The sequence below is a fragment of the Glycine max genome, chromosome 20, assembly GCF_000004515.6.
Source record: "Glycine max cultivar Williams 82 chromosome 20, Glycine_max_v4.0, whole genome shotgun sequence".
Lineage (NCBI taxonomy): Eukaryota > Viridiplantae > Streptophyta > Magnoliopsida > Fabales > Fabaceae > Glycine > Glycine max.
In genome coordinates, this window is record NC_038256.2 from 47,664,223 (window position 1) to 47,689,118 (window position 24,896).

The window sequence follows — 24,896 nt, forward strand, 5'->3', positions numbered from 1 at the left end:
ATTTTGCATATGAATAAAATAAAAAATACATGACGAGTAACTCGATTAAAGAAAAGCTTTAAAATTGTTCCTTTTGGTATTATTTCTCTGACGAAGACTCAAAGGACAATATGGGCTAGCAATAAATGTGTTTCGCTGAAATTAAAAATGCCATAATAATTCTGATTACATACTTTCTGCACGTGCTGATGGTAGCCGGGGTGTATTCCTTTGTAGATCTACGTTCTCAAGTGAAAAGTATACATGTTGATTCTTTTTGAAGTGGCCGTCTTGTGCTTGGTTTACATCTAATTAAGGAAAATAAAATCAAAATCTGTTTATGCTTTTAATTTTCCTGATCCATACTTTCACTTTCACATGATCGAATGGGATGATTCTTTTCTTTCCTCTCATCCTCTTTATATAAATTCACATGAAAAATAACTAAGGTAGTAAGGTGCGTCTTTCTTTTGTTTACAAAAGGTCCTAAATGCTAATAGTTCCTTAATTAGTGCAGTAATGCCACCAATTTGCCACGTAAATGAATTATTGTCTGGCTAGCACATGCATTAATTCAGTAACGGATCTAAGATCCTGAGTGGGGATGACAGAAATACATATTTAAATTAAATAGGATAAGTTGTATGACAGCCATTAATTATTATATATATTGATGCAACAAATAACGAATTACAACAAAAAAAATATATCTTATCTTATTTAGTTAATTGAGAAAAAGATAAAAATAAATTTTTGAATTAAATACTTAAATAAAAATAACAAATACATGAAAGGAGTAAAAAATTAAAAATAAACAGTTCAAATATACAAAATTAGGAGGAGCAAAATATACATATTTAAGGTATTTATGTATAGTTTTTTAAAAATAAGGGGGCACAAGTGCACCCCTAAAATGTATATACATTCGCCATGCATCAATTAAGTTTGAAGTATATGTCTTACATCGAGAAAATACTTATAACTTAATTCATATGTTATTTATAGAGTCTATCGAATTTATCGATAACAGTCAGCACCAAACACCACCCTAGTGTCACCACCAATAAAACCAAAGGCCACCATCAAAATCACCCCCAAACACCACCATCAAACCACTAAACACCGCATGCTCCTCTTTCTCTTAGATTTGTGACCTTGATGTTGTTGTCGTGCATAGTGTGCTGGCTGGTGTGGGTAGTGGCGTGCTTTGGAGGAGGTGGTGCGAGTGGAAATGCGACACAAAGGAGATGAGTGATGATGGCGCGATGGTTAGAGTTGTGGTTGAAGGAGAATTTGAGGGGATGGAAGGAGAGAGAACCCAAAAAAGAGAGATAAGAAACATAGTTCCGCACGTCAAATTTTGAGTGGATACTCATGTTTGGATTTGTCCAGATCCAAAAAAGAGAGATAAGAAACATAGTTCCGCACGTCAAATTTTGAGTGGATACTCATGTTTGGATTCGTCCAGATCTAATTTCGAACAAAAAAAACAACACATTTCAATTTTAGGAGGATGAACAACACATCAAAAATTTATAAGAATGGATTTTAAATTTTTTGATATTTATATAAACAAAAAATATATTTTAACATTTTTTAATCATATTATTGAAACGAATTATCTATCAGTTTTACCAATGATTAATCTATTTTAGAATATTTAAATGAGAAATGTGTCTTTTTAATAAAAAGTGGACAACTAAAGGTTTGTATTTTTTTTTATAATTATAGAGTATATTTCCGAAATATGTGTATAAAAAATGTGCAATTTAACTTATATTATATTATTTGATTATAGAATCAACTTGAGTTTCATAAATTCATTAATGAAATATTTCAATAGCATTAATTAGTGGATGCAAGCAAAGAATACGTAATACCTTTTTTTAAGAACACATAATACTAAACTCACCGAGAGGGAGAAATTATATGGTTTAACCGTTTAAGTATAGAAGAATCTAATAAATTTCAACACCCGGTTTCGTTGGTTTATCTTGTAATATTCAAAGGTTGCAACTTCATGTTAGATTTGAATTCTGTAGTTTGTTTATTGACATTTGGCACCGGAATCAAAAGTCACTGTACACATACAGAATACTATTTACAGAGACAGAAAAGAATAAGGAAAAAGATTACTCAGTAATTTTTACACACCTCACTCAATTATTGTATAAATTTTTTGTTATCTAATTGTAGTTGTTTCTGTTCTACCCGAAGTAATTAAGAAAATTAATTTTAACCAAATTCTGTTAATTGTTTTGATTGACGTTTTTTTTTATTGACTGAGGTCTGAGGTTTGAGATGTACGAACAACAATGCTAGCTCTGATGTGACTAAGATGCCGTAAACAAAGGATAGGTACTTATAAAAAAGTACTTCAATTAAGATCTCGTGCCAATAAATCTAGCAAAATGCTATACAAATGTATTATAGAAATGTTTGTCTAACACTATGATGTTTAGTTGTATTTATAAAAATTTAAGAAGAGCTAAATTTATTGACACGAGATCTAAGGTCTCTCAAAGGTAATATTAATTATCTTATTTTAGAGTAGTAATAAGTTAACTTTACTATGGATAAATATGCATTTTATTGTTTACAAATGTATTATAGAAATTTTGCGCTAGGATGAGATGCAACTTCGGTCAACACTTATTAAATTGGCCTAGTTCGATCCTTAATGCCAATGCGACTAATCAGGTGGATTAGACTTTAAGTCAAGTCCATAACAATTCATGCATCTTGGCATGCTCTGCATGTCAAGTTTCTAGTTAAATTTCGAGGTCTTTGTTTGATTGAAGATAAAAGGACATAGTTCAAAGTGTAGTTGTAATTATACATTTTCATAATTTGTCTAAGTTGTAATTTACCAATTAGTCGGGCACATGACATATTTTGTTTGAATGCCAGTCCTCGAAGGGGCAAAAAAAATTTATATGATCGTATAATGATTTTTCTACATTATTTTATTTTATTTTCATAAATAGACTGGAATTATTATTTTATTTATGTCTTTCTTTTTTCAAATTAAAATGTAACGTCAAATGAAAAAGTATTATCTGATCGGTTATAAGTTTTTTCTTATATGTTACTTTATAAATTTATATTGAATGAGTTTTCATTTTAATGTGGCATATCAACATGTAATATATCTCTGATAATAAACTTGAAATATTTTTTATTTTAACAATATAAAAACGCAAAAAAAATCAAATTAGAAAAGAAACAATATTATACTTTAGTACCTTAATTAAAAAAAATATGTAAGTATATATTTTATCAATGATATATGAAACTAGAGCATTTTTTTTCAAAGACAAAATATAAAAATTAAATTAAAATGTAATTATAAAATAAATATTTTAAAATATATAAGTAAATTAAAATTATAAAAAAAATGTAACAAGTTCTATGCAGGTTTACCCAAAATTTAATAAAATCCAACAAAGATGGGAAGAGATTTAAAAAATATAAACCCATCTCTTTTAAATCTAAACCTTTTTCCCCTTTTGTAGGAATGGGGATGAGGACCAACCAGTGTGGGATCCAATTTTTTTTTTTTTAGTGAGGGCAAGAAATAATTTAGGGTTAATTATGTTTTTTATCTTAAATTTATTGCAAATTTCACTTTTAGCCCCAAAATAATTTTTTAGTAGTTTTAGTCCTTTTTTTTTTATCTTTGTTAGAGGATTTACTCTTTGTTATTGAATATCAACGTCAATTGATTACGCAATATCCATGTTTGACAGGACAATCATATGTAATATTTTTTATAAATTGTGTTTTTAATCTCTCGTAAACTTGTTTAACATTATCAACTAATATGAATAAATAAGATATAAAAAATATGGTTTATCAAGAAAAATTAAATGTAAAATATTCTCAAACTCCTTGATGATATAACAAGTTAATAGATTGTTTTAATTACATGAATGATTATGCTATCAATTAACATTGTTATTTGAATATGGGAACTAGAACTATAACATTAAGTTAATAAGAAATTATAAGGATCAAAAACGTTTAAAAATTTGTTTAAGGACTACAAGTAAAATTTACAAAAAAAGTTTAGGGACCAAAAACATAATTAATCCAATAGTTTATAATATTTTTGAAAAATAAAATATCACAATTTTTTTTTATAAAAATACATAATATCATGACAAAATAAATCCAAACTATTTAAGTTTCTATAAATCACAATTGTTTTCTACACATTTTTATACTTTAAAAATATTTTATATTATTTTCATTGTCAATATTATAAATATTAAAAGGATATAATGAAATTTGTATCAGTTTATTCTTCTTTTTTTCCATATTTTTTACATTCATATAAAAGTTTATTTTATGGGAACAATACCTATTTTTGTATAGGAGTAATTTTTTTTATTACACATACAAATAATAAAAAACTTGTGGGAGCAATTTCCCCAAACCATTACGTGTGCATTGGTCAATGAGACGGATGCATTTTGTTGTCATGTCTATCTTATATTAAATATTTATGTATATATAATTCTTTTGAAAATAAATTGAATTACAGATAAGAGTATATTGAATAAAAAATATATTAAAACTATTTTATTTGTTGTAACAAAATATATCAAAATTTACTAAAGTTTGGTGCCTATTTTTATGTAATATATATTTACGTTTTTAAATATAAAAGAATTTTTTTGAGTATTTCATCCTTGGTCTATAAAATCCAAAGACCGATCCTATTTTTATTAATTACATTGTTACAGTGTTGTGTCTTTTGTTAATTTATATAATAATATTGTGATTCGATCTGTTATATGTAGTCAATTACTATGAATTTTTAATTAATTAAAGTTTAGTCTATTATAATTAAAATTTAACATTTAACCCTCTTAAAGAAAATGCTCTGGCTGCCCCCGTGTCATACTTTTATGGTAGTATTGCAAGCATGAGCCAGCTGGTTGGTGGCTAGCTAGTAGCTAGTGTGATGTGTGATGTGTGATGTGTGATGTGTGATGTGATAACAAGCAGTATATCCATCCTTATCGATTATAAGGAAAGTCTTTCCATCCTTTTCTTCGTGTTTTCATTAAAAGTAAACAATTTCGCTAATTAATCATATCGATCGTGCAAGTGTGGTGAAGTTTCATACTGAGCAAAATTACAAAATTTGAACAACATGTATAAATGAAAAAAAAAATAATTATAAATCTAAATATTAAAATTTTAAATTAAAGTGTGAAATCAGCTTATCTAAATATAAGCCAAATGATTAGTGCTGGTATGCGTCAATTCACTCCCAAACCCAAAGTCTCTTTTCTTTTTCAATAGCTGCAGGCGCAGACCATCCAATTTAACTCAACCAACCTGGTATATTTTATTATGACTTTGAACAACACTTGTGTGAAAAAGTTTAACTCTCAAAATATTTTTACTTTTACTCTTAGGAACGACATCTAAATTTTTATTCAATTCATTACGCATCGATTCCATGTATTCATGAACAATGGACTTTAATCTTTAATATTTTATCTCATTTTATTTTCATTTCTAATGAAAATCATATATATGCAAGTTAAATATTAATGCACTTAAATTCGAATGTCATTATATATTTAATTCTTTTAAGGAATAAATCAGAAGAAAAAAATGGGATGGTAACATGTTGCAATATACGATAGGCCGGATGATGGCCGATAAGGAGTCACTATAAGCTCTCAATAATTTTTTTTTATGAAAAAAATAGTACATATATTGACCTGGGAGTCAATGCTGCTGTCGTGTTCAAATTGCACAATAATTCTTGGCCAATGCTAGCTTTAAACCAATTTTAGCATAAAAAAAATAAAATCTAGTATATTGTTGAATACAGCTGTGATTATGAAAAAGGCAATTTTATATATTGATGAATTGAATTTGGAGTGAGATGGACCACGTGCATGATGCTTCGCATATATAGCCGCCGGGGCCCACCATTTACATTTGAAATTGCAACTTGCTTAAATCTTTTGTCCTCAATCTTATGTCTCTACATTCCTACGTGCAACTTTTAACACCCGACTTGGGTATCGTCCATGTCTCAATAACAAGTTTCAACTACCTCCAATCTTTTTGCTCCATTTTTGTTTTTGGGCACTTTGTTTAACCTATTAAGCAGACTATATTGTAAATCTATCGAAACTCCCCTTATGTATTTTTAAATTCTACTTTAGGTGGGAGTTTATATACTAACATATATGCATGTAATATTATAGTTAAGACACTTGGACAGTTGAACATTATACATTAATGCTAGCGAAACACGTTTGTTTGCACAAGATATTAATTTAACTCACTTCAACTCCGCGTGTTTATCCAGATGTGACTGCTCAGCTACAGATTAATTATTACTTATATATATGTTGAAACAGACATATGTAGTCAATGGTGAGGGAGGTTTATAACTAAATCATCGATCTTATAGAGAGTGGTAGATTGGTAATGCCATGTAGTTGAAACTGCTGGATCCTGTGGCTTTGTACTATTCTGGAGGGATATATAACTAATTAACTATACCTGAAAAAGGAATTTTGCTTGTAATGGAAATTTAAATTTTTATGATTTATATATAATTATATACTATAGTACATGTTAATTTGAATGGATACTTGTACTCGAAAATCAAATCTCTATTCGATCATGTCATTAATGTAGTTTCATGCTTCCTGTAGTTCCGACATATAACATGAAAAATGGCATATATGACCCATTATGATATCTATGTCCCGTGACTTTGCCGTCTAATTCAAGCAATTTTGTTAATTAGCGTAATTTCTTTTCCCTTATGTGTAAATAGATACAATGTGTTAATAGTACCACTCCCAAAAGGTAACACATTTACATGCATGCATGTAACATTACAATAACTCTTATTCAGAAATGTATGTAGAATATATAAATACTTGTAACTATATCACAGTATGTACCCGTTGATAGAGGCAAAATCTGAGAGAAAAATAAATGTAGATCTTTAGATCTATCATGATATATTATATATACTTGATGGCTGTCTCGGTGAAAAGGTGCAGCACCAACAATAATGGAGATGATAAAATGCAAGGAAAAGAAAAAGAAAGAGGACACTCAGTTGATACTTGATACCTATCCTATATATATATATATATATATATAATACTTGTTGGTCCTTTTTTTTCAGAGGAAAAGAAAAATGAAGAGTACACTCAGTTGATACCTACCCTATATACTAGCATATATAATACCTGTTGATCCTTTTTGTCTGAAAAAATTGTGACCCTTAACATTGATCTATTAATCTTACATTCATATTCCAATTTCCCTTCCTTCCCAGTTCCCACCCCCAGGCCCCGGGCAGTATATTCCGCAAAAGTTTTCGTATATGCTGTTATTTTCAATCAGTCTATGGTGTTTTTGGACAAAACAAAAAAGCATATACGATGTCGTTTTCATTGAAAATACTTTTTTTATTCTTTAATAACCCATATGCTTTGCATCTGTATGGCAGTATGTCTCGGACTTCAATTGATTAATTTGACAAGGAACAGTATTTTTTGAATTTAATAAGTTAGATAACTTGAATAGAATCAAACCCTTTATCACTTCAAATTTTTTTTGGTTATATTTTTATCACTTTATTGTAAAGGCCTATTATTCTTTTACTACGTACACATTAAATGTTTGGTAGGTAATTTCTCAGATTAAATCATGCTTACATGTACAAAAGGTTGTATCTAAAATGGTGACTTTAAAATGATTAAATCATGCTTACATGTACAAAAGGTTGTAATTTTTTCTTAACTATGTTGTATCCAGCTTGCCAATAAGCCTATATAAAAGGTCATATTGTTGTGGTACGTCTAGTAATGAGATTATAGCTAGAAAACCATTGGTTATATATATCTTCATTTTGTAAAATGAATAATAACATAAAGAGTACTATACATAGAAATGACTGAATTTATAGATACAAAATATCAGTAATATGTTTGGACAACAATTATTTTTAAATATGTATTTTTACTTTGGTCTTTATCATTTCATTTTTACTTTGATCGGAGTCTTTGCCATTATCTACAACCAAATCTTGAACTTTTTAAATTTGCACTGCGTTGAATCAAGTCATGTGATCATCCTTTATAAAAAGAAAAAGTCATGTGATTATCATGTCTTTTTTTATAATAAAAAAAAGTAAAAAAAAAAAAGGCACCAGCGGTATAGTTATTTGAAAAAATAAAACCATGTTTAGGAAGAAACATTCAACATCTCAGTATAATCCGTTGCTTTACAGTGAAGCTAGGTTTGAAGGTGAAGAATTTTGTAAGGATCAATTATTGAAAGGTTACTATCTTATTATGCAAGTTAAACAAAACAAAAATATATACTAGTATATTTTAATGAAATGATTGTGATGTGGGTTTTGAAGATGGAGATTAAAGATTGTATAGAATTTCAGCCAAAAGACAAGGAAGTGAGATTAGAAGTAGCGCCAAAATTGGTGAGAATATTGGCCCTACACACATACATAATTTTTCTTATCCCACGTGGAATTGATTGGTCGCATTTTTGTTATTTTATTTGAAATGGTAACCCAATCATGACGACTCACTACTCCCTTCTCTTGGCCAGAAGCTTCCGGTGTTTTCGTTGAAAAGTCGCCACCAGCTACTTCCACCATTATTCATCAAACTTACTTTCAATTTATTTCTTCAAACTTTTCACTTATCTCTTGTCTTGGTATCCTATGTTTCTCTTCTTCTTTTTTTTTAATTTGCTTTCTCGTCTTACCAACCCACCCAATATCAAGATTGTTCAAAAATTAATTACCATTTAATAAAATGATATGATTTTTCATAAAACAGAGTATAAATAAACTGCAATTTCATTTTCGGTCATCTTACAATTTATGTATGCAAGTGCAGAGATAAGGACACCAATCAATTTATGAACTTCGTTAAAAAAAAAAAAAAACAAAATGTTATGAACCAGAATATATTATATATGTCCCATTTTCATTGAGCCACATATTGTCATATTCTCATTATTCCTTCCTAAAATAGTGAATTGACTATTTCAACAAATATGTCTCTTACCTAGTCCCGGGGATTCGATGAAACCACTTTTATTAAGCTACAACTTGATTAAACTTTGTTACTCTTAATTACTGCTATAGTATATTGCGATGTTTTGTATCGATGACCAATTTTTTGCACTACACTCGGGTACTTTTATTTTTGTAAGTTAAGAATTTTAGAATTACATGCAGATCGCCAACCACAAAACAGGAATTAGCACAATTACACAGCAATTTCCAAACACCCTAGGACGCAACTAAGAACCATCTGTCACTGGGACAACTATTGACTATTGTACATAAAAGTATCTGAATCTGAATTTAACAAAAAGAAGTTTAAATATACAATGGCATATTAAAATATGACGTCGTGTGTATAACATTAATATTATGGAACGGTACGTAGCAAAAGTCTTTGATAAACTTAAGTTAGCAAGGCTGTTAAAGTAGAGTAATAAAGAGAAAGTTACCCACGCAAATTTGTACTCCTGTCCAACGCTAATTGATTGGGTTCCTCGAACCTCGAATCTCTAATCAAATGGATGGACAACAACACACTTTATAACAAATTTAGGTGTACTGCAATGCCTTAAATGTTTCTACTGTTATTTTCAATCAACTTTACCTGCTTGTATTTCTCTCCTACAGTAACTCCGTTCCATCAATTATGTTTCGATAAAAATTGCCCCAGAAATTTTATTTTTCATAACGTCATTTTTTTTGGTTTATTTCATAAGGTCATTCAATCAGGCCGAGAGGTATCTCAACAATAATCAGCCACGACATTAGTTTGATGTTAACTTTTATTTATGGACTATTGAAGTAAAACCCAAATTTTGATTTAAAAAAAGTAAAATATTGTGTTTACATTTTATCCATTTTCAAAATTAACAACTAAAATATATAAAGATGTATCTATCTAAAGAAATTAATTTTTCTTCTCTAACTATGCTGCGAAATTTAGGGATGTTTTGGATTATTGTTCGGTTGTGATATGTTAATTACTTTGCGAAAAAAAAATATAAAAACCCATAGGAGGATAACTAATACTGTCGGTATAAGAAAAGTCATTACGTGACAAAGTTGGTGTTGACCATCGTTTTTATTAAAGGGCCCTACTTGCTAAAACTGTAGTAAACACATACTCATTAATAAGGTAAATTGTCTATCTGCTCCGTCCTCTACGAAGTTTATTATGTGTAAATGTTGTATCAAGTACTATTTTTACCCCTCAGAGTAATTAAAATTAAGGCATTTTCTAGTACATTCACAAAAGACCGACTACTTAAAAAGTGGAAAATTAATGAGGGCTTGGCCCCAAAGAGGTGAAATCTTAATCTATAAAGGTCAATGTTATCAAACTTAAGAGTTTAAGTAGATTTATAAAAGTTTATTTTATATAAAAATAATAACAAACTATTTATAAATAACATATTAATTAAACATTTCAACAATATAAGAAAGGAAAATAGTAAATCATAAATTTCACAATACTTAAATAATCAAGTCTAGGAATGCATCACTACTAGATAATAACTTGCATATGTTATAATAGTGGTAGATCATTCTCATCAAGAGTTTGATTTTATTAGAGAACAAATCTTTGATATTATTAAATGTGAGAATTTTTTATTCGGGAACAATACAATAAATGAAGGTATATTGAATACTAAATCGATAGAAAACAACCCAAAATAACTTATAATTTTTTTTAACTTGTTGACTCGTTAATTCGGTGATAAACTCGAGAGTTTACTAAGTTTACTTATAGTTTATAGGATCTATCCAGAGTCTACTAAAAAAAGAGTTGCATACAAATCAACTCACACATAGACTCGTAAACTCGTAAAAATTAGTAAATTAATTCAATAATTTGATAATCATCACCGCCAAGATTGTGAAAGCTATAGAGTACTTCCATATTATATGCAGATCCACTTGGCTGCAAACAAAAGACCAACAACTAACATACTTCCATATTCTATTTTTTATTTTTTTTCTGCCCTTCATTTTGCCTTTGTATCCTAATTAAATTAAATACTAGTTAAAGATAGTAAGATGTTTTCATTATGAACCCCACCCCCCATCTCATTTTCCACCACAAATGCAACTCGAAAGTTGTGACTTGTGAGAAGACATTATCTTAAGCTCTATGCATGCTCCTCAATTACAAGACATCATCATGCTTTGCCAAAACCTCATAATGCCACTCGAAAGTTGGGCTCACGATAGATTTGATTTAATTGAATCAAGCTTTCACCTTTTTTATTTATAGATCAATCATGAGAATACGACTATATAATAGCTTTTCTCTTTCCCTCTTTTCTGACCATGAAAGTATTGAACGAGTTTACAGCTACCATGCAGCAACCAAGTTACATCATACAAGATATACATGGTACGTTTTAAAAGCTTAAGATTGAGTGGCTATAAACATGCACCTGTTTTACACATCAATGTTAATGTTAATTCTCAAAGGACCAAGTATTCAAGTTGAAGAACCAGTTTGCGGGCAGAATGGACTAGCTGGCTTCTTGCATGCCATAGTCTTATTCATGAAACTTTCAAACCAGAAACTGGTTATGCTCTTCAATTGACTAAAAGCACGAGGCTTTGCGCATTATGGATGGAAATTTTTCTGGCATGGTTGGTCAACACCCATCATTCAGGATAAACTGTTAAGCAGAAAGTCAAGGCCTCATCTGGATCTTAAAATGTTTATTGTTTGTATACGGGCTTATGAAATATTCACATTTACAGGCTAAACAAGACTCCCTCTGTATGATGTTTTAGAAAGAAAATAAATTGTTCCAAATTAGTTTTCTTTTTACAAAATCAATGATGCATTTTTTTTTTACTGCAAACCAATGATAAGAAATGCTAATTCCCTTGTGAGAATCCAAGCATTGCAATGGATTACGAATGTAATGCTTGCTTATTCTTTCTTCGATTTCCAAATCCAAACACATCAAGAAATGCTAATTTCCCTGTGAGTAGTAAGTTGCATTTTTTTGTTTTTTGGTCAGAACAGAGTAAGTGGCATTTGTTGACAAAACAAATTGAAAATGCAAGGTGGACTTCGGTTTCATTCGTTGGCCCATTCAACAGCATCTTGCTAACACACCCAACTTCGCCATTCCCACAACGAAAAATCCAGGTAGAAAATTTATTAACTACCACAAAAATAATCACAACTTTTACCAAACCAGTAGTCTAGTACTAATATTTATCACAAAAAAAAAATGAAACTTATTTTTAAAAGGTTTAAATACGCATTATAAGAAGAAATATTTAATAATATTTTTTATCCCCCATAAATATTTGATTTTTGTATTTGTTTCCTAATAAATCTTTACTTTAAGTTTAGTCCCTAATAAAATATAAAATTCATTAATTCATCAGACATTAAAATAAAATTATTGTTTTATTATGAACTTAATATAAAATAAAAATTTATTAGGAAGTAAACAGAAAAATTGAATACTTATTAGGAATCAAAAACATATTTAAACTTTTTAAAAATAATTAAATTTCAATTCATTTAAGGTTCAATTGATAAGTAATAAATAGAAATTAACGTTATACAAATTTTATATCCTCTCGTGATTATACTTTGTTAGGTAATACTTCTGGTGTATACATAAAAAAAATTCGTCTGTTTTGATTCGGCTAATTTTAAAGAAAAAAAATTATAAATTTCTAAAAATCTAAATAAAATAAAAGGTAATGAATATGAGATTTATTCTATTATGTAATACAAAAACTACAAATAACAACATATCTTATAAGAGAAAGTATTTTATATGACACTACAAATATTAAATCTAGACTGTATAATTATATATGAAGGATTAAAATTTAATGTCAAAAACTCATATAACTTTTTAAGTGATTATATAACATTAAATCTTGACAATTCATATTTAATTATATAATTTATATTTAATTCTCTCACTTTCATATAAAATATCTTTTTCTTATATAATATGCCATCAGCTGCCAATAATCAGATTTTTTTTTTTGGAAAGGGACAAATATTAGATTTACAACCAACTTAAATAAACTTCTCCCTAAGTATTTATAACACAAGAAAATAAAAATGTAAAGTTAATGTTAGCTGTTCAATACACTTGAACTTTATAGAAACTCATTACATTTAACTTTTTCAAAAAATACGTAAGTTAATGTTAGCTTTTCAATACAATTTACCTCTCTATTTTGCTTTCTTACAAGTATTTGTAGAGAATTTTATTCAGACTAAGTTTTTACTTATTTTATACCGGCTAAAAAAACTTGTTTGATGGTTTTGATAAATAAATACTTTTAATAATTTCTGATATTTTTTTAAGTATAACTTGAAGTAATATTTTTTTAAATGTTAATTTCTATCTTCTAATTTTTTATATTTTTATCTTTAAAATATTCAATAAATTTTCTTATTATCTTTTTTTAAATAAAACAAGATTTTTTATTTATTTTTTTTTCACTCATTTACATTATTGCTCACAAAACTGATAATTATAAACATTAGATTTTTTTTTGAAATATTTATAGGAGACAATTTATTTTAACTATGATACTAATTAACATAATATAATACGGGTATAATGTTTATTTAACTACATGTTTTTTTTTACTTTATTTTAAACTTGATTAAAAATATTTTAAGATATAGGATAAGAGTAGTAGTTGCATACATAATATAAAAATCTAATGACTGAAATTAAAAATATAATTAAAATAACTTATATATAAATAAAAATTACAAGAGTTTAAAATTAATCAAAAAACTAAAAGTATAATATCTAAAAATATATTTTTATTCATAAAATTAAATTAAAAATTATATAAAAATATCATATAAATATGTTTCTTTAGATTATTTTATATTTTTTAACTATTCAAATATACATATTTACCAAACATATATGATTTAATAAGTTGACTAAATAAGTTTGAGCTACTGACTAATTTTTCATCCTCTAACTAACTTTTGAGAATTAGTTTTATCAAACATAAGAAAAATCTTATCAACTTGCAAGCTTGAAGTTTTAACACAACCTTATATTGAATAGCTAAACATTTAATTTATAAAAGCTTAGTTCGTGTTAAGAACCTTTTGGAAAATAAAGATTATTAAAAAATAAGCAAATGTTGTCCAATGAATCAATTATCTAGATGGGAAAACCAAACAAAAAATATACTGATAAAATAGTATACCAAAATCATATTTTTAATGTAAAATTTGATAGATATAATCTTCATGAAAAGAACTTTCTTTCAATTCAAAAGTAAATTTTGAGATAAAATTATTTAATTGAAAATTATTAAATAATGTAATATTAATTAATACATGTTACACTAGTGTCATTTGATTCTACCCTATATTATACATAGGAAAAGAGTAAATCTTAATCATCTAAATAATTATAGTCACAGTCAACATTCGAACATTATTTCCACCACATCTCATTATTTACGCTCCCTATATATATGAAAATAAGCACATTTAATATTTCTAAAATGACATAGATGCTGATTTCACTCAAAAGCATCATCGTACGGAGAACCGGGAGCAAAAAATTAATCAAGATCATATCGCGTTCAATAATGCCAGAGTAAGTTCTATTGTTCAGGGAAATCTTTTGATAAGTAGATCCCTATTTTTTAATGATTTCTCACGATCCAAACAATTGGCTGAACCGGTGAAATCATTTCATAGAAGTTCATTGATATTAAATATATATATCAGATGATGTGAGGTTCCGTTACTTGATCTTTAGCAGTTTGAGCTTTCAATATCTTTTGCAAGGCATCGTGACATCTGCAAGTCGAACATTTGACCAGAAGTAGTAACTCAAGTAAGAACTTATCAAGCATTTCAAGTTTAGAAACGAGGAAAGGATACGATGGTAATTTGCCATACCTCCAAGGAAGATGGTCAAGGAACATGGATGGTGAAACAATAATATCTTTGAAGCTTTCTCTATTTGCTATGTAAGCTCTATAACATTTTCCCCTCTCTAGCATTCTCCACGATGTCTTAAGATCAGTTTGAGGTCTTTTCTTCTCCAGTACAACATGAATTACAAAACCAGGCAGATACAGCTCTGGGGGATCATCTGCGGATGGATTTTCAGAATTCGGAACAGTATCTATAAACTGAGACACTGGATCATGATTTGAATGTGCATCTATAGCAAATGGATTTGTAAATTCGGCATTGTCAATTTCAATGATATGATCCCTTGCCCTAGTGTCAGACCAAAGTGAACATTGTTCATGCTCATTATTGAGGCAATCTTCACTTCCAAAAGGATTCATATATTCACCATAGTCAGCAGTAACAAGATCCTTTCTAATAGCCTGAACCTCTTGTTCGATGCTACCTGCTGCAATGATGGAAGAACACACGATTTCCATCACTCATAATAGTGGTAAAAATATGTATTCCCTACTATGTTATTAAAGATGAGAAACCTTTATTATCAGTCTCACACTGGCTTCTGCGGATCTGATGGTTTAGATCTTCCTGGATGGCCCCTGAATGATACTCAGATTCATCCTCTGCCTTGGACTTATTTCTCTGATATTTGCTTACATCTAGAAACCTATGGGCAAGTTTGAAAATCATGGCACTATCTGCTTTAGGATCTTGCGATAGTGATGTGATTGCAGCTGCCCTTAGCCGCATAATGGATCCAATTGAAAGGCGTGATGAAAATTCATTTCCAAATATAATGCTGCATCAATGAAAGCAAGCAGAAACTGAAAATGTTACCAAAGAGAATCAGCTATAATCAAACTTTTTACTAGTACAATTACCTTGTAACAAATTCTGAACATGCATTTGCCACAACTAAATCCAGACATGGGAGTGGCCCATATGAGTAAACATGCAGATTAGGGTAGCGGTTATAAAGCTGTGGAAAAGCTCAGCAATTTATTTAAAAATCAAATCAAATGCTTAAAAGACTGCAGCATGAAAGAACGAAAAAAAAAAACATGAAAATGGACGAAAAGTTCTTTTTAAGTGCTGAATAAATGTTCAAAACTTGAAGGAAATGTTTGCAGATGAATTTATTAAATAATCTCTCGTTTATGATTTTTTTTAGCCCTTCAATCATTTTCAATGCTTAATTGAGTTTTTAAACAGCCCCTTAATCTGATCTAACTTGAGTACTACTTAAAATATGCTAACAAAAATCTTAGGAAGTGCAAGGTACTAAGGGATCCTTCAATCCAAGTACAACAAAGCCTTATCCCACATGGATCATGCAACACCATTCATCATGGTTAAAAACCTAAGTTTCAGGAATATTATTTAGCCTGACATCTCCTTTGACAATTTCCACCAATGTCCTTTCGGTCTCTCTCTCCTTCAATCCAATGTTGTTAATGGCGGATGGCGGTTCATGGCGGAAAGTAAAAAATCCGCCATAAAAATATGGCGGATGGCGTAGCGGAAAATGGCGGATGTCATGGCGGACACAAAAAAAAAAAAAAACATATATATAAACTCATTGAAATTGAAAAAAACAAAGGATTGCATTCAAATAAACTAAAAAAGTTTCATGAGTTCATACAATAATCAAGTACCAACACCAAATAAACTCATTAAAGAGTTCAAAAAAGTTGTAGACAGAAAAATGGGGGGTGTCAAATAGCAAAAGGAAAAAAAAAGTTGTAGACAGAAAAATGGGGGGTGTCAAATAGCAAAAGGAAAAAAAAAAAGCTGTAGACAGAAAAATGGGGGGTGTCAAACAGCAAAAAGCCCCAAAAAAAAAAAAGAAACAGATCAGCTGACCCGCGTCTTCTTCCTTCCTCTTCTTCGTCTTCTTCAAACGCGAGACAGAAAAATGGGGGGTGTCGCGCGTTGCCGGGGCTCGTCGACGGAGGTCGTCGGCGCCGTTCGTGCGTTGCGGGCCTCGTCGCGGCGGCGGCTGGGTGCGGCGGGGAGGGGGTGGTGTCGCGGCGGCGGCTGGGAGCGGCGGGGTTCGGGAGGGACGCAGGCAGGTTCGGGAGGGAATGGAAGCTGTTGGAGGGACGGCTAGGTGTTCTGAACGCAAGCTGTGGAGGGTTTTTAATTTAATGAATAACCGGGTAGGGTTGGGTCGGGTCGGCCCAACTCCTACCGCGGACAAAAGCCGAAGATTTCCGCCATTTCCGCCATTTCCGCCATCCCGCCACGACCGCCATGGCTATGGCGGCCGCCATGGCGCCGCCATCCCAAACCCGCCACGCCACCGCTATTCGGTGGCGTTTTTTCGCAAACCCGCCATGGAAAACCGCCATGGCGCCGCCATGGCCGCCATTTAACAACACTGCTTCAATCCAAACGCACCACTAATTAAATTGCATATGTTAACCAAAAATTGAATTAAGACAAAATCTTCTATCCAATTTCCTTTATTAATTTTTGGACAAAAATACATGAGTTGAGACAAAAGGAATGCTTTGTTTTCTTTTACATACTCACGAGGTTAATTAGCTTGTAAGTTCTACCTGATTTATAGCTTTCACCTTAGATTTTTGGCTAAGAAATTAAAAACCCAATACAATTGGGATGTATATATTTCCAACATTGCACATATATTTTGTTGAGTCCAATCTCTCCGATGGGTACTGGTTTTAGTTTTAATGATAGCAATCAATATTTTGTAAAGGCCACAATTCAATCCACTTCTTGTGACCTCAAGCCAGCTTCATATTTGCATCTACAATCTGAATTTTCTAAGGAAGCAAGGAATATTTTTTGTGTGTGTATATATGTATATTTTTCAGAATAGCCTTTCAATGAATACCTAGTTCTTGATGCAATCAAAATAGCAAATCATGTTTACTAACGAAGATAGATCAGTAACTAAATAATCCTATTTAAGTGAGAAATGTCATACTTGCAGTCCAAGCAATGCAGCTATAGCACCCCCAAGTGAATGCCCAACTATGCGGACATTATACCCAAAGCATTCACAACCAAATCCCAGTAATTTAGAAAGAAGTCCATAGGATTCCGAGTCTGCATTTCCACTTCGAAAAACAATTGTTGTCAAAAATGAAGTTTATGTAATGAAGTCAAATGTTTTTAAATTAAATACAATTTAAGATTTATTTTGGGAATTGATAAAAAGTAAGATGGTTTACTTAATTATATAACCAATCAATGGTGACTATTTCACTTCACAGTAACCAAAGTGTTTATCATAGAAAGCAGGAAAGAGGAAGAAGAAACAGTTTGATAGGACCAACTCTACAGAAGAAAGAACCATCACTATAAAAAAACTGAAGTATTTCTTACCAGGCCCTTCAGGATTTCCTTCAATCTGCATAAAAAGCTCTCGTGCAGCCTCAACTATGCCTGAATGCCCATAGTGGGGGAATGATGAAGTCACATTTTTCTTTATATTAGAATGAATGTAGTTGCAACTGCAAACCAGAACATAAAATATTGACGCGAGGAACCAGAATATTGTGTTGGAACATATAAAGGAGCAATACAGTTTGGTTCATATAAATAATTACACATTGAACTGAAACTGTAAGATATATAGAAGAGATGCTTTCTGCAGATATACATAACTCAATAGGAACGTCATTACTTATTATCCTTTGTTTAAAAACATAGTTGATAATCATGCAGCATAAAATGTCATAATTCAACTTCCAGGTTATGTATGTGACAGTGACCACTTCACAGAGTCATTTGAAAACTGATCTGACTACAATACCAGAGAATATGCAGTTATGCTAAAATTTAGAAGTTCAAATTGTAACATAACATATTGAGAATCGTTTAGTGCTTTGTGTATTTTTCAATCAGACTCAGAACAGTGTACTTGAACAGATACAAATATTGTCCTCCAGTATTCTCCTGTTCAATAGTCTTGTAATTTGTGATGTTAGCAAGGTTGTCAAACTCGAGAGTCTATATAGACTTGTGAGAGCTTGGTATAGTCGAATCGTAAATTTGTAAAAGTATACTTCATATAAACAATAAAATATGTATAAAAAATGAAGCTATATGCAACCAAGCCTTAAAAGAATAGGCTGTTAAGTTGATGGAGAAGAGAGGAGTATTTGAGTTGTAGTTTATGTGATTGATAGTCTTCTTCAAAGGCAAGAAATTTTACAGAACCCACATGACACTACTATGCATGTGAGTTTTTAAATAGCCTAAGGCAACCTGCTAGTCCAAAACCAAAACGCCACACCTGACCAGATCTTCCTATTAAGCCCAAAACCACAGTGCAGAGATGTGACCCGATCCACACATGGCCCCAGGTACTTTTTTCTTCCAGAACTGATACCCTAAACGCCGCCTTCTTTCCATGACCCACCCACCAAATTCAACCTCGTTGGTAACTGATGATGCAACACCCACGATGCAATGCAACACCCAAGATGCAATGCAAACCAGTGACATGGAAGGGCAGCCTTTGTTTCTGGATCAAGACGCAAAATGGAATGAGGATTTGTTGGACCCAAAACACACAAAAACACCAAAACATGTGTTTTGGGTTAATTTTTTTTATCCAGAAAACTTGCTGACTCGGTCTTAAACTTGCGAGTAAGCACGAGTTTGCCCCAAGTCTGCCAAAAAATGAGTTAACTCGCACTGTGCATGTGGACTCGTATACTCAGATGAGTTAACAAGTTAACTCAGTTTGATACCCATGGATGTTAGTATAAATGCAACAATCACAAAATTCCAACACAATTTTGCATTCCTACTCAGTGGGTTTTCTCTCTTTCTCACTCATTCTCCACACTTACTATTCCTATAAAATAATAGAATATTCAACCATCAATTGACATTATCTATTACAACTCCAATCTAAAATAGCTCAAGGCTTGGAATAATCCTAGCATCCCTATACATGCACTGTTCAACAACACGGAACATTTGACAACAAAGTGATCATTTTACAATCATAGATACCAAGAACAAGATCCAAATATCGATGTGGAAAAACTGATGTTAATAACAAAATTGAAAGCAATAGTGATTGGATTCTATCATCCCTCTCAGCTTTTCTAGGGAAATCTCGCATGTATATTCAATGTATGTGTTACGAGCTGTAGGTATTACTATCTATTACAATGTTTACAACTTGTGTGAATTTTATAATTGAAATAATTGGGAATTCTGGGCAACTTTTTGCCACCTCCACCTTAGAGTTATCTATCTGTTAGTCAAAGTAATCAAAGGGATGAGCTGTAGGTATTAGTAGATTACAATGTTTACAACTCGTGTGAATTTTAAAAATAAATTAATTGGGAATTCTTAGTAACTTTTCACCTCCACCCTAGAGTTATCTATCTGTATGTGAAAGTCGTTAAAGGGATGAAAAGAGGAAGAATGAAAAATACTTTATCAAACCAGCCAGGTCATCCACAGACAGGGTGCATTCCTTGCATAACCCATCAGTTATTAGGTCCTCTGGGGTTTCAGTTCCACGTATAGCAATTACCACAGATTGAAGTTGATGTAGAACCACAATAAAATATGCAGCTTCACACTTGACCTGGAATGGGTATCAAAAAGAACTTTATAAATAATTAAATATAAATTAAGCCAGTATAATATAAAAACAGAATATTCATGATATCATACATAAATTAAGTTTATTATCCTCTTAAGTTGGATAGAACTGAGTTTCCCCACATTTTAAAATTAAAAAATTATGATCATTTGGAATCAAAATACCAGGACATATATGGTTATATACAGATTAGTCCAAATGTAAAAAAGGTGGCAGACAGTCAATTTGCATGATATGGGAAAGTAGCCCCCTGAACAAACCAAAATATAGACAAGTTTATAAATATTTCTATCCTTACCAGTTCATTTGTTATGTTCATATTTATCAAATTAGTATATTAAAAAATAAAAATCCACTTTTCAAAGAAACAGTGAATTCTATAGATGAGGTATCACAAGCCTAATGAGCAAGCTTTTCTTAAATTAAGATTGCAAAAGAAGATGAAGTCTGCTCTGAAAAGCCACACTCAAACATATTTATTTTACAAACTTAGAGAGATTAGAGGAGCAATCATTTTCTCATAAACTATTTACTAGATATTTAGATGTAAGAAAGATAAATTACAAAAAATAAAAACATATACTATATCCTGCTTAGCACACGCACACAAAAGAGCACGCTGGCTTCAATATCTATTAAGGGAAACAGCCTTACAAGTTACAAAGAGCATGGGCTAAATACCAAATAGAAGCCATAATTTGCTCAACCCCAATGTCTTCCCTTCCTTGATTTTAACAAAAAAAAAAAAAAAAAACTTAAGGCTAAACAAAAGAATCATACTATTGCTGGTTAGTGACATCTTCCTTTTGTTTATTATGAGTGTAGTTTGTTATTGATGACATGCTCCCTTCAATAAAATTTAAACATAAATGGTGGCAACATCTTTTTAGTCCTCCAAATTCAAAGTTGTTTTTTTAGTCCTTGAAATCCTCAAAATACTATTTTTAGTCCTTCTGCACAGCACGAGTCAAACATGGAATAAAAAATTCGCAATTTGTGACAATTTTTTACCCCCAAAATCTAATTTTCTATTTTATATTTTAAAGTACACTTCTGGTGGTTAAAAACTATCATAATCAAGTCAGTAACCCCTCTTCATTTGTGTGAAACTTAGTGAGCTTTTATACAGCATTTTATTATTTTGCATTTTTGTATGGTAAACCTGTGTCTCCTATGACCAAAGCATTGTAGAGAACATTTGGATATTTAAATTTTCTAACCTGGCTGACTCGCCCATGTCTAAGCGCTTCTGGAGGCAAATTGACGTACTTTAGAAAGGCTGCAGCATGACCTCGCCACCAGTTATCACCATCCAGTACAGGTCGTCTAAGAAGATGTGAAATAGGAACATAAATCATATTGTGCATAGATTTACTAAACCAAAATAGTACAAAATAATAAGTTTTCTTTTCTTAAGATGAAAGAAATATCAACACAGAGAAGAAAAAAGTTACAAAGATGGGGGAAAGTCCAAAAGTATCATTTTAGAGACACTGACTGGAAAGGAAAAAGTGGAGGATCAATCAAACCAGAGACAGTAGAGCCCTCCAAGCATGTAGCATATCTTGAATAAGCAATATACAAATTGGAGTTTATAGATCATTTCAAAGTTAACAAGTATCAAGACCTCCTTGACCACAAAGGTGTAATTAATATTCAACCAAATAACACGCAAATTAAAAGGTTCAGGCCACTGAGAAAGTGAGAATTCAATTAAACAGGCCATAAAATTGAATATCCAACAAAATGCCACCTGTTTCGTGTCCAAGGAGACAAAATCCCTTGTCTATACAGCCATGCACAAGGAAATACAAATGGATTTCGTCCAACATCAAGCAATGGACCCTGCATCATTGAATGCAAGATAAATGGTCAAAGCAAGTTAGTAAAAACAAAACATTAATTTGGAATAAGTTTATGATAGTAATACCGTGTACGCAGCTTCAGCAAATTTATGAAGAGCTTCAGCCTCCCTAATTTTCATCTCTGGTGCTTCCATGGATTCTTCATAGGATTCGGTAGAGTTTCCATGGCTTTGAAGTAAAGCTAAAGCTGAACACAAAAAAATTCAATGTCATAAACTAGAAAGAGGTAACACGAAGGTGAAGTTGAATTGGTTGAGGCCATATTCCTAACGGTGAGGTGAACAGTATCGCAATAATATGGTCCAAGTCAGAGATGAGAAATTTGAAGAAACCTGCCAAGAGTTCCATATGGCCGGTTCCGGAGGCGCGATAAGCAACAAGATCAGCTAATAATCGTGCAACTGAATAGACTTCATCTTCTTCGGAGGTAGTCCTGCGTTAGTGGATTGATTAAATAAAGGGGCAGAGGTGAGAGTGAGGTGAGGTGAGGTGAGGTGAGGAGAGGTGGTATACAAGTATTGGAGGCGGCCTAGACAACACAAGGTCTCACGAATGCCATGATCGAAGACCTCGCTGTAGTGGCATTTCCAAGCGTGATCATGAGTTTCATAGAAAGACCTCCATTTGATAATATCTGATCCGGTGAAGCACTGGAGAACGGCAACGGAAGAGACGAGGATGATGAATATAGATACGGGCGTGTGGTTCCATTTGGATTCTGCAATGGTAGAGAAAGATTGATTGAAAGAATAAAAGTATTAATGAGAGTTGCAAAAGTGAGGTAGGTGGCGTACCTAAAAGACAGTGGTGATTAGAATGAGAGGTGGAGAAATGGTGGGAAGAGGTGAGGACAAGGTAAGCAGCAGAGAGAAATTGAAGCACGATGAGGACAGCGGAACATCGACTCAAGCAGAGCCATTTCTTATACATGGCCTGACGAAGGAATGAGAATTGAATGAAAAAAGGAAATGTAAGAAGAGGCATAAAGAAAGTCCCTTACCCTTCGGCGGAGGCGTATAAGGAGATCGGAGGAGGAGTGTTGAAGGATGAGGGTGGCAGCGGCTTGTTGGGCGGAAGCGGTAAGAATCATGAGCAGAACCCTAAGCAAAGCGGCGAAGGAAACCAGGACGAAGGGAAGCAAGAAGGAGGCATGACAGAGGCGGAAAGTGAGCAAGATGAGGAAGGCGCCCATGAGGGCAACCCCGACGTTCCAAAGTCCTACAAGCAAGCTCATCCATCTCACCCTTCTCATACTCATCATTATCACCAATTTCACATTCTTCACTCCCACTCATTCTTCTATTCACAATGCAAATGTTTACATTTTTTATATATCAAAAATATGATTTCGCATATTTTTATTGGATTGAGATGACTCTCATTTCTTTTCTTTTCTATTTATTTGCATTTATTTATTCCACACATTAGTCATATGAACACCGGTACATGCATCATTCAATTTCTTAAACCATTAGTGCAACTTTCAATTGTGTTTGATTTAGAATAGGGAAACAAAATATTATTTTAATTAAAGTAAAGTGTAAAAATTATAAATTTTATATGAGACTCACAAGTTTTTCTCTTTAAAAATTAATAAATATTTTTATTCATGTATTTATTTTATTTTATTTTTTGGTCAGAGCAACTTGAATATTTTTTCGTCATGTATTTATTTTATTCATGTAAAAATTAATAAATATTTTTTCGTCCTTGTGGGCAACTTGAATATTTTTTTTGAAAGATACTTCAGTGGAACAATTCTCGTGACTTTTAAAAGTAATTTTTTTTTCATTTTTTATAGCATTACATTTTATTATTTTAAAAAAAATTTGACTTTTGTTTACTTTATAATTTTAAAGAGTGTCTTAAATAGATTTCACAATTTATCTCACACCTTTTTATTTTATTCTTCTTCTCTATTTTGGTTAAATATGATTTTATGTTAACTTTATTTACATGGCATATTTGTACAAGAAAATTGTTAAATGAGGTTCAAAATGAAAACAGAGAGAGTTTTTTTTTTTTTTTTCTAGAAACAAGATATTTCATCACCAAAAGTCGTAAAAGTAACCCTTAAAATGTAAAAATCACCAAAATAGGTTTTTTTTTCTCATACACACAATTCCTATCAATATGAAAAAAATTCAATCATCTACCAGTTAGGTTGGATCTTGCTGGTAGAAAAGAAATAGAGTTGTAAATAGTAACCAATGATATATTTGAGCTGTTTTTCAACCATATATAATTAATATTACGATTTCTCTTTGAAGTTAATATTCTGTTAGCAATTCTGGTTAGATATGCCTCGAGAGTTAGTTTATTTAAATTAAAGTTTAATAGAATTATTGTTACCTTAATTATAAATAATTTAATGTGTGACTTTTGAGTTAATTATCACAACAATAATAAATCTTTAGTCTTATTAAATGATTGGTATTT

General features: G+C 31.2%; 1 protein-coding gene and 1 long non-coding RNA gene across 8 annotated transcripts; one reads left to right on the plus strand and one right to left on the minus strand.

The window, feature by feature from the left end:
• Nucleotides 1-11,114: 11,114 nt before the first annotated feature.
• On the plus strand, nt 11,115-11,884 carry LOC121174328 (uncharacterized). The gene is made up of 2 exons (XR_005890374.1): nt 11,115-11,447; nt 11,528-11,884. It is a non-coding gene; the product is annotated as an uncharacterized lncRNA (long non-coding RNA).
• Nucleotides 11,885-14,539: 2,655 nt separating this feature from the next.
• On the minus strand, nt 14,540-23,784 carry LOC100814512 (uncharacterized). Of its 7 annotated transcripts, none has more exons than XM_014772827.3 (14): nt 23,458-23,784; nt 23,252-23,390; nt 22,971-23,175; nt 22,790-22,890; nt 22,523-22,644; nt 22,346-22,437; nt 21,813-21,918; nt 20,420-20,574; nt 18,348-18,475; nt 17,947-18,068; nt 15,875-15,972; nt 15,548-15,792; nt 14,976-15,438; nt 14,540-14,873 (listed from the first exon to the last, which is right to left on the minus strand). In XM_014772827.3, the coding sequence occupies exons 1-14, from the start codon at nt 23,716-23,718 to the stop codon at nt 14,798-14,800; spliced, it is 2,313 nt and encodes a 770-aa protein (XP_014628313.1). In that variant the 5' UTR covers nt 23,719-23,784; the 3' UTR covers nt 14,540-14,797. The 7 variants fall into 7 exon arrangements, with proteins under 7 accessions (XP_014628313.1, XP_006606597.1, XP_014628312.1 ...); XM_006606534.4 differs by having other exon boundaries at nt 14,976-15,441; XM_014772826.3 differs by having other exon boundaries at nt 15,530-15,792.
• Nucleotides 23,785-24,896: the final 1,112 nt, after the last annotated feature.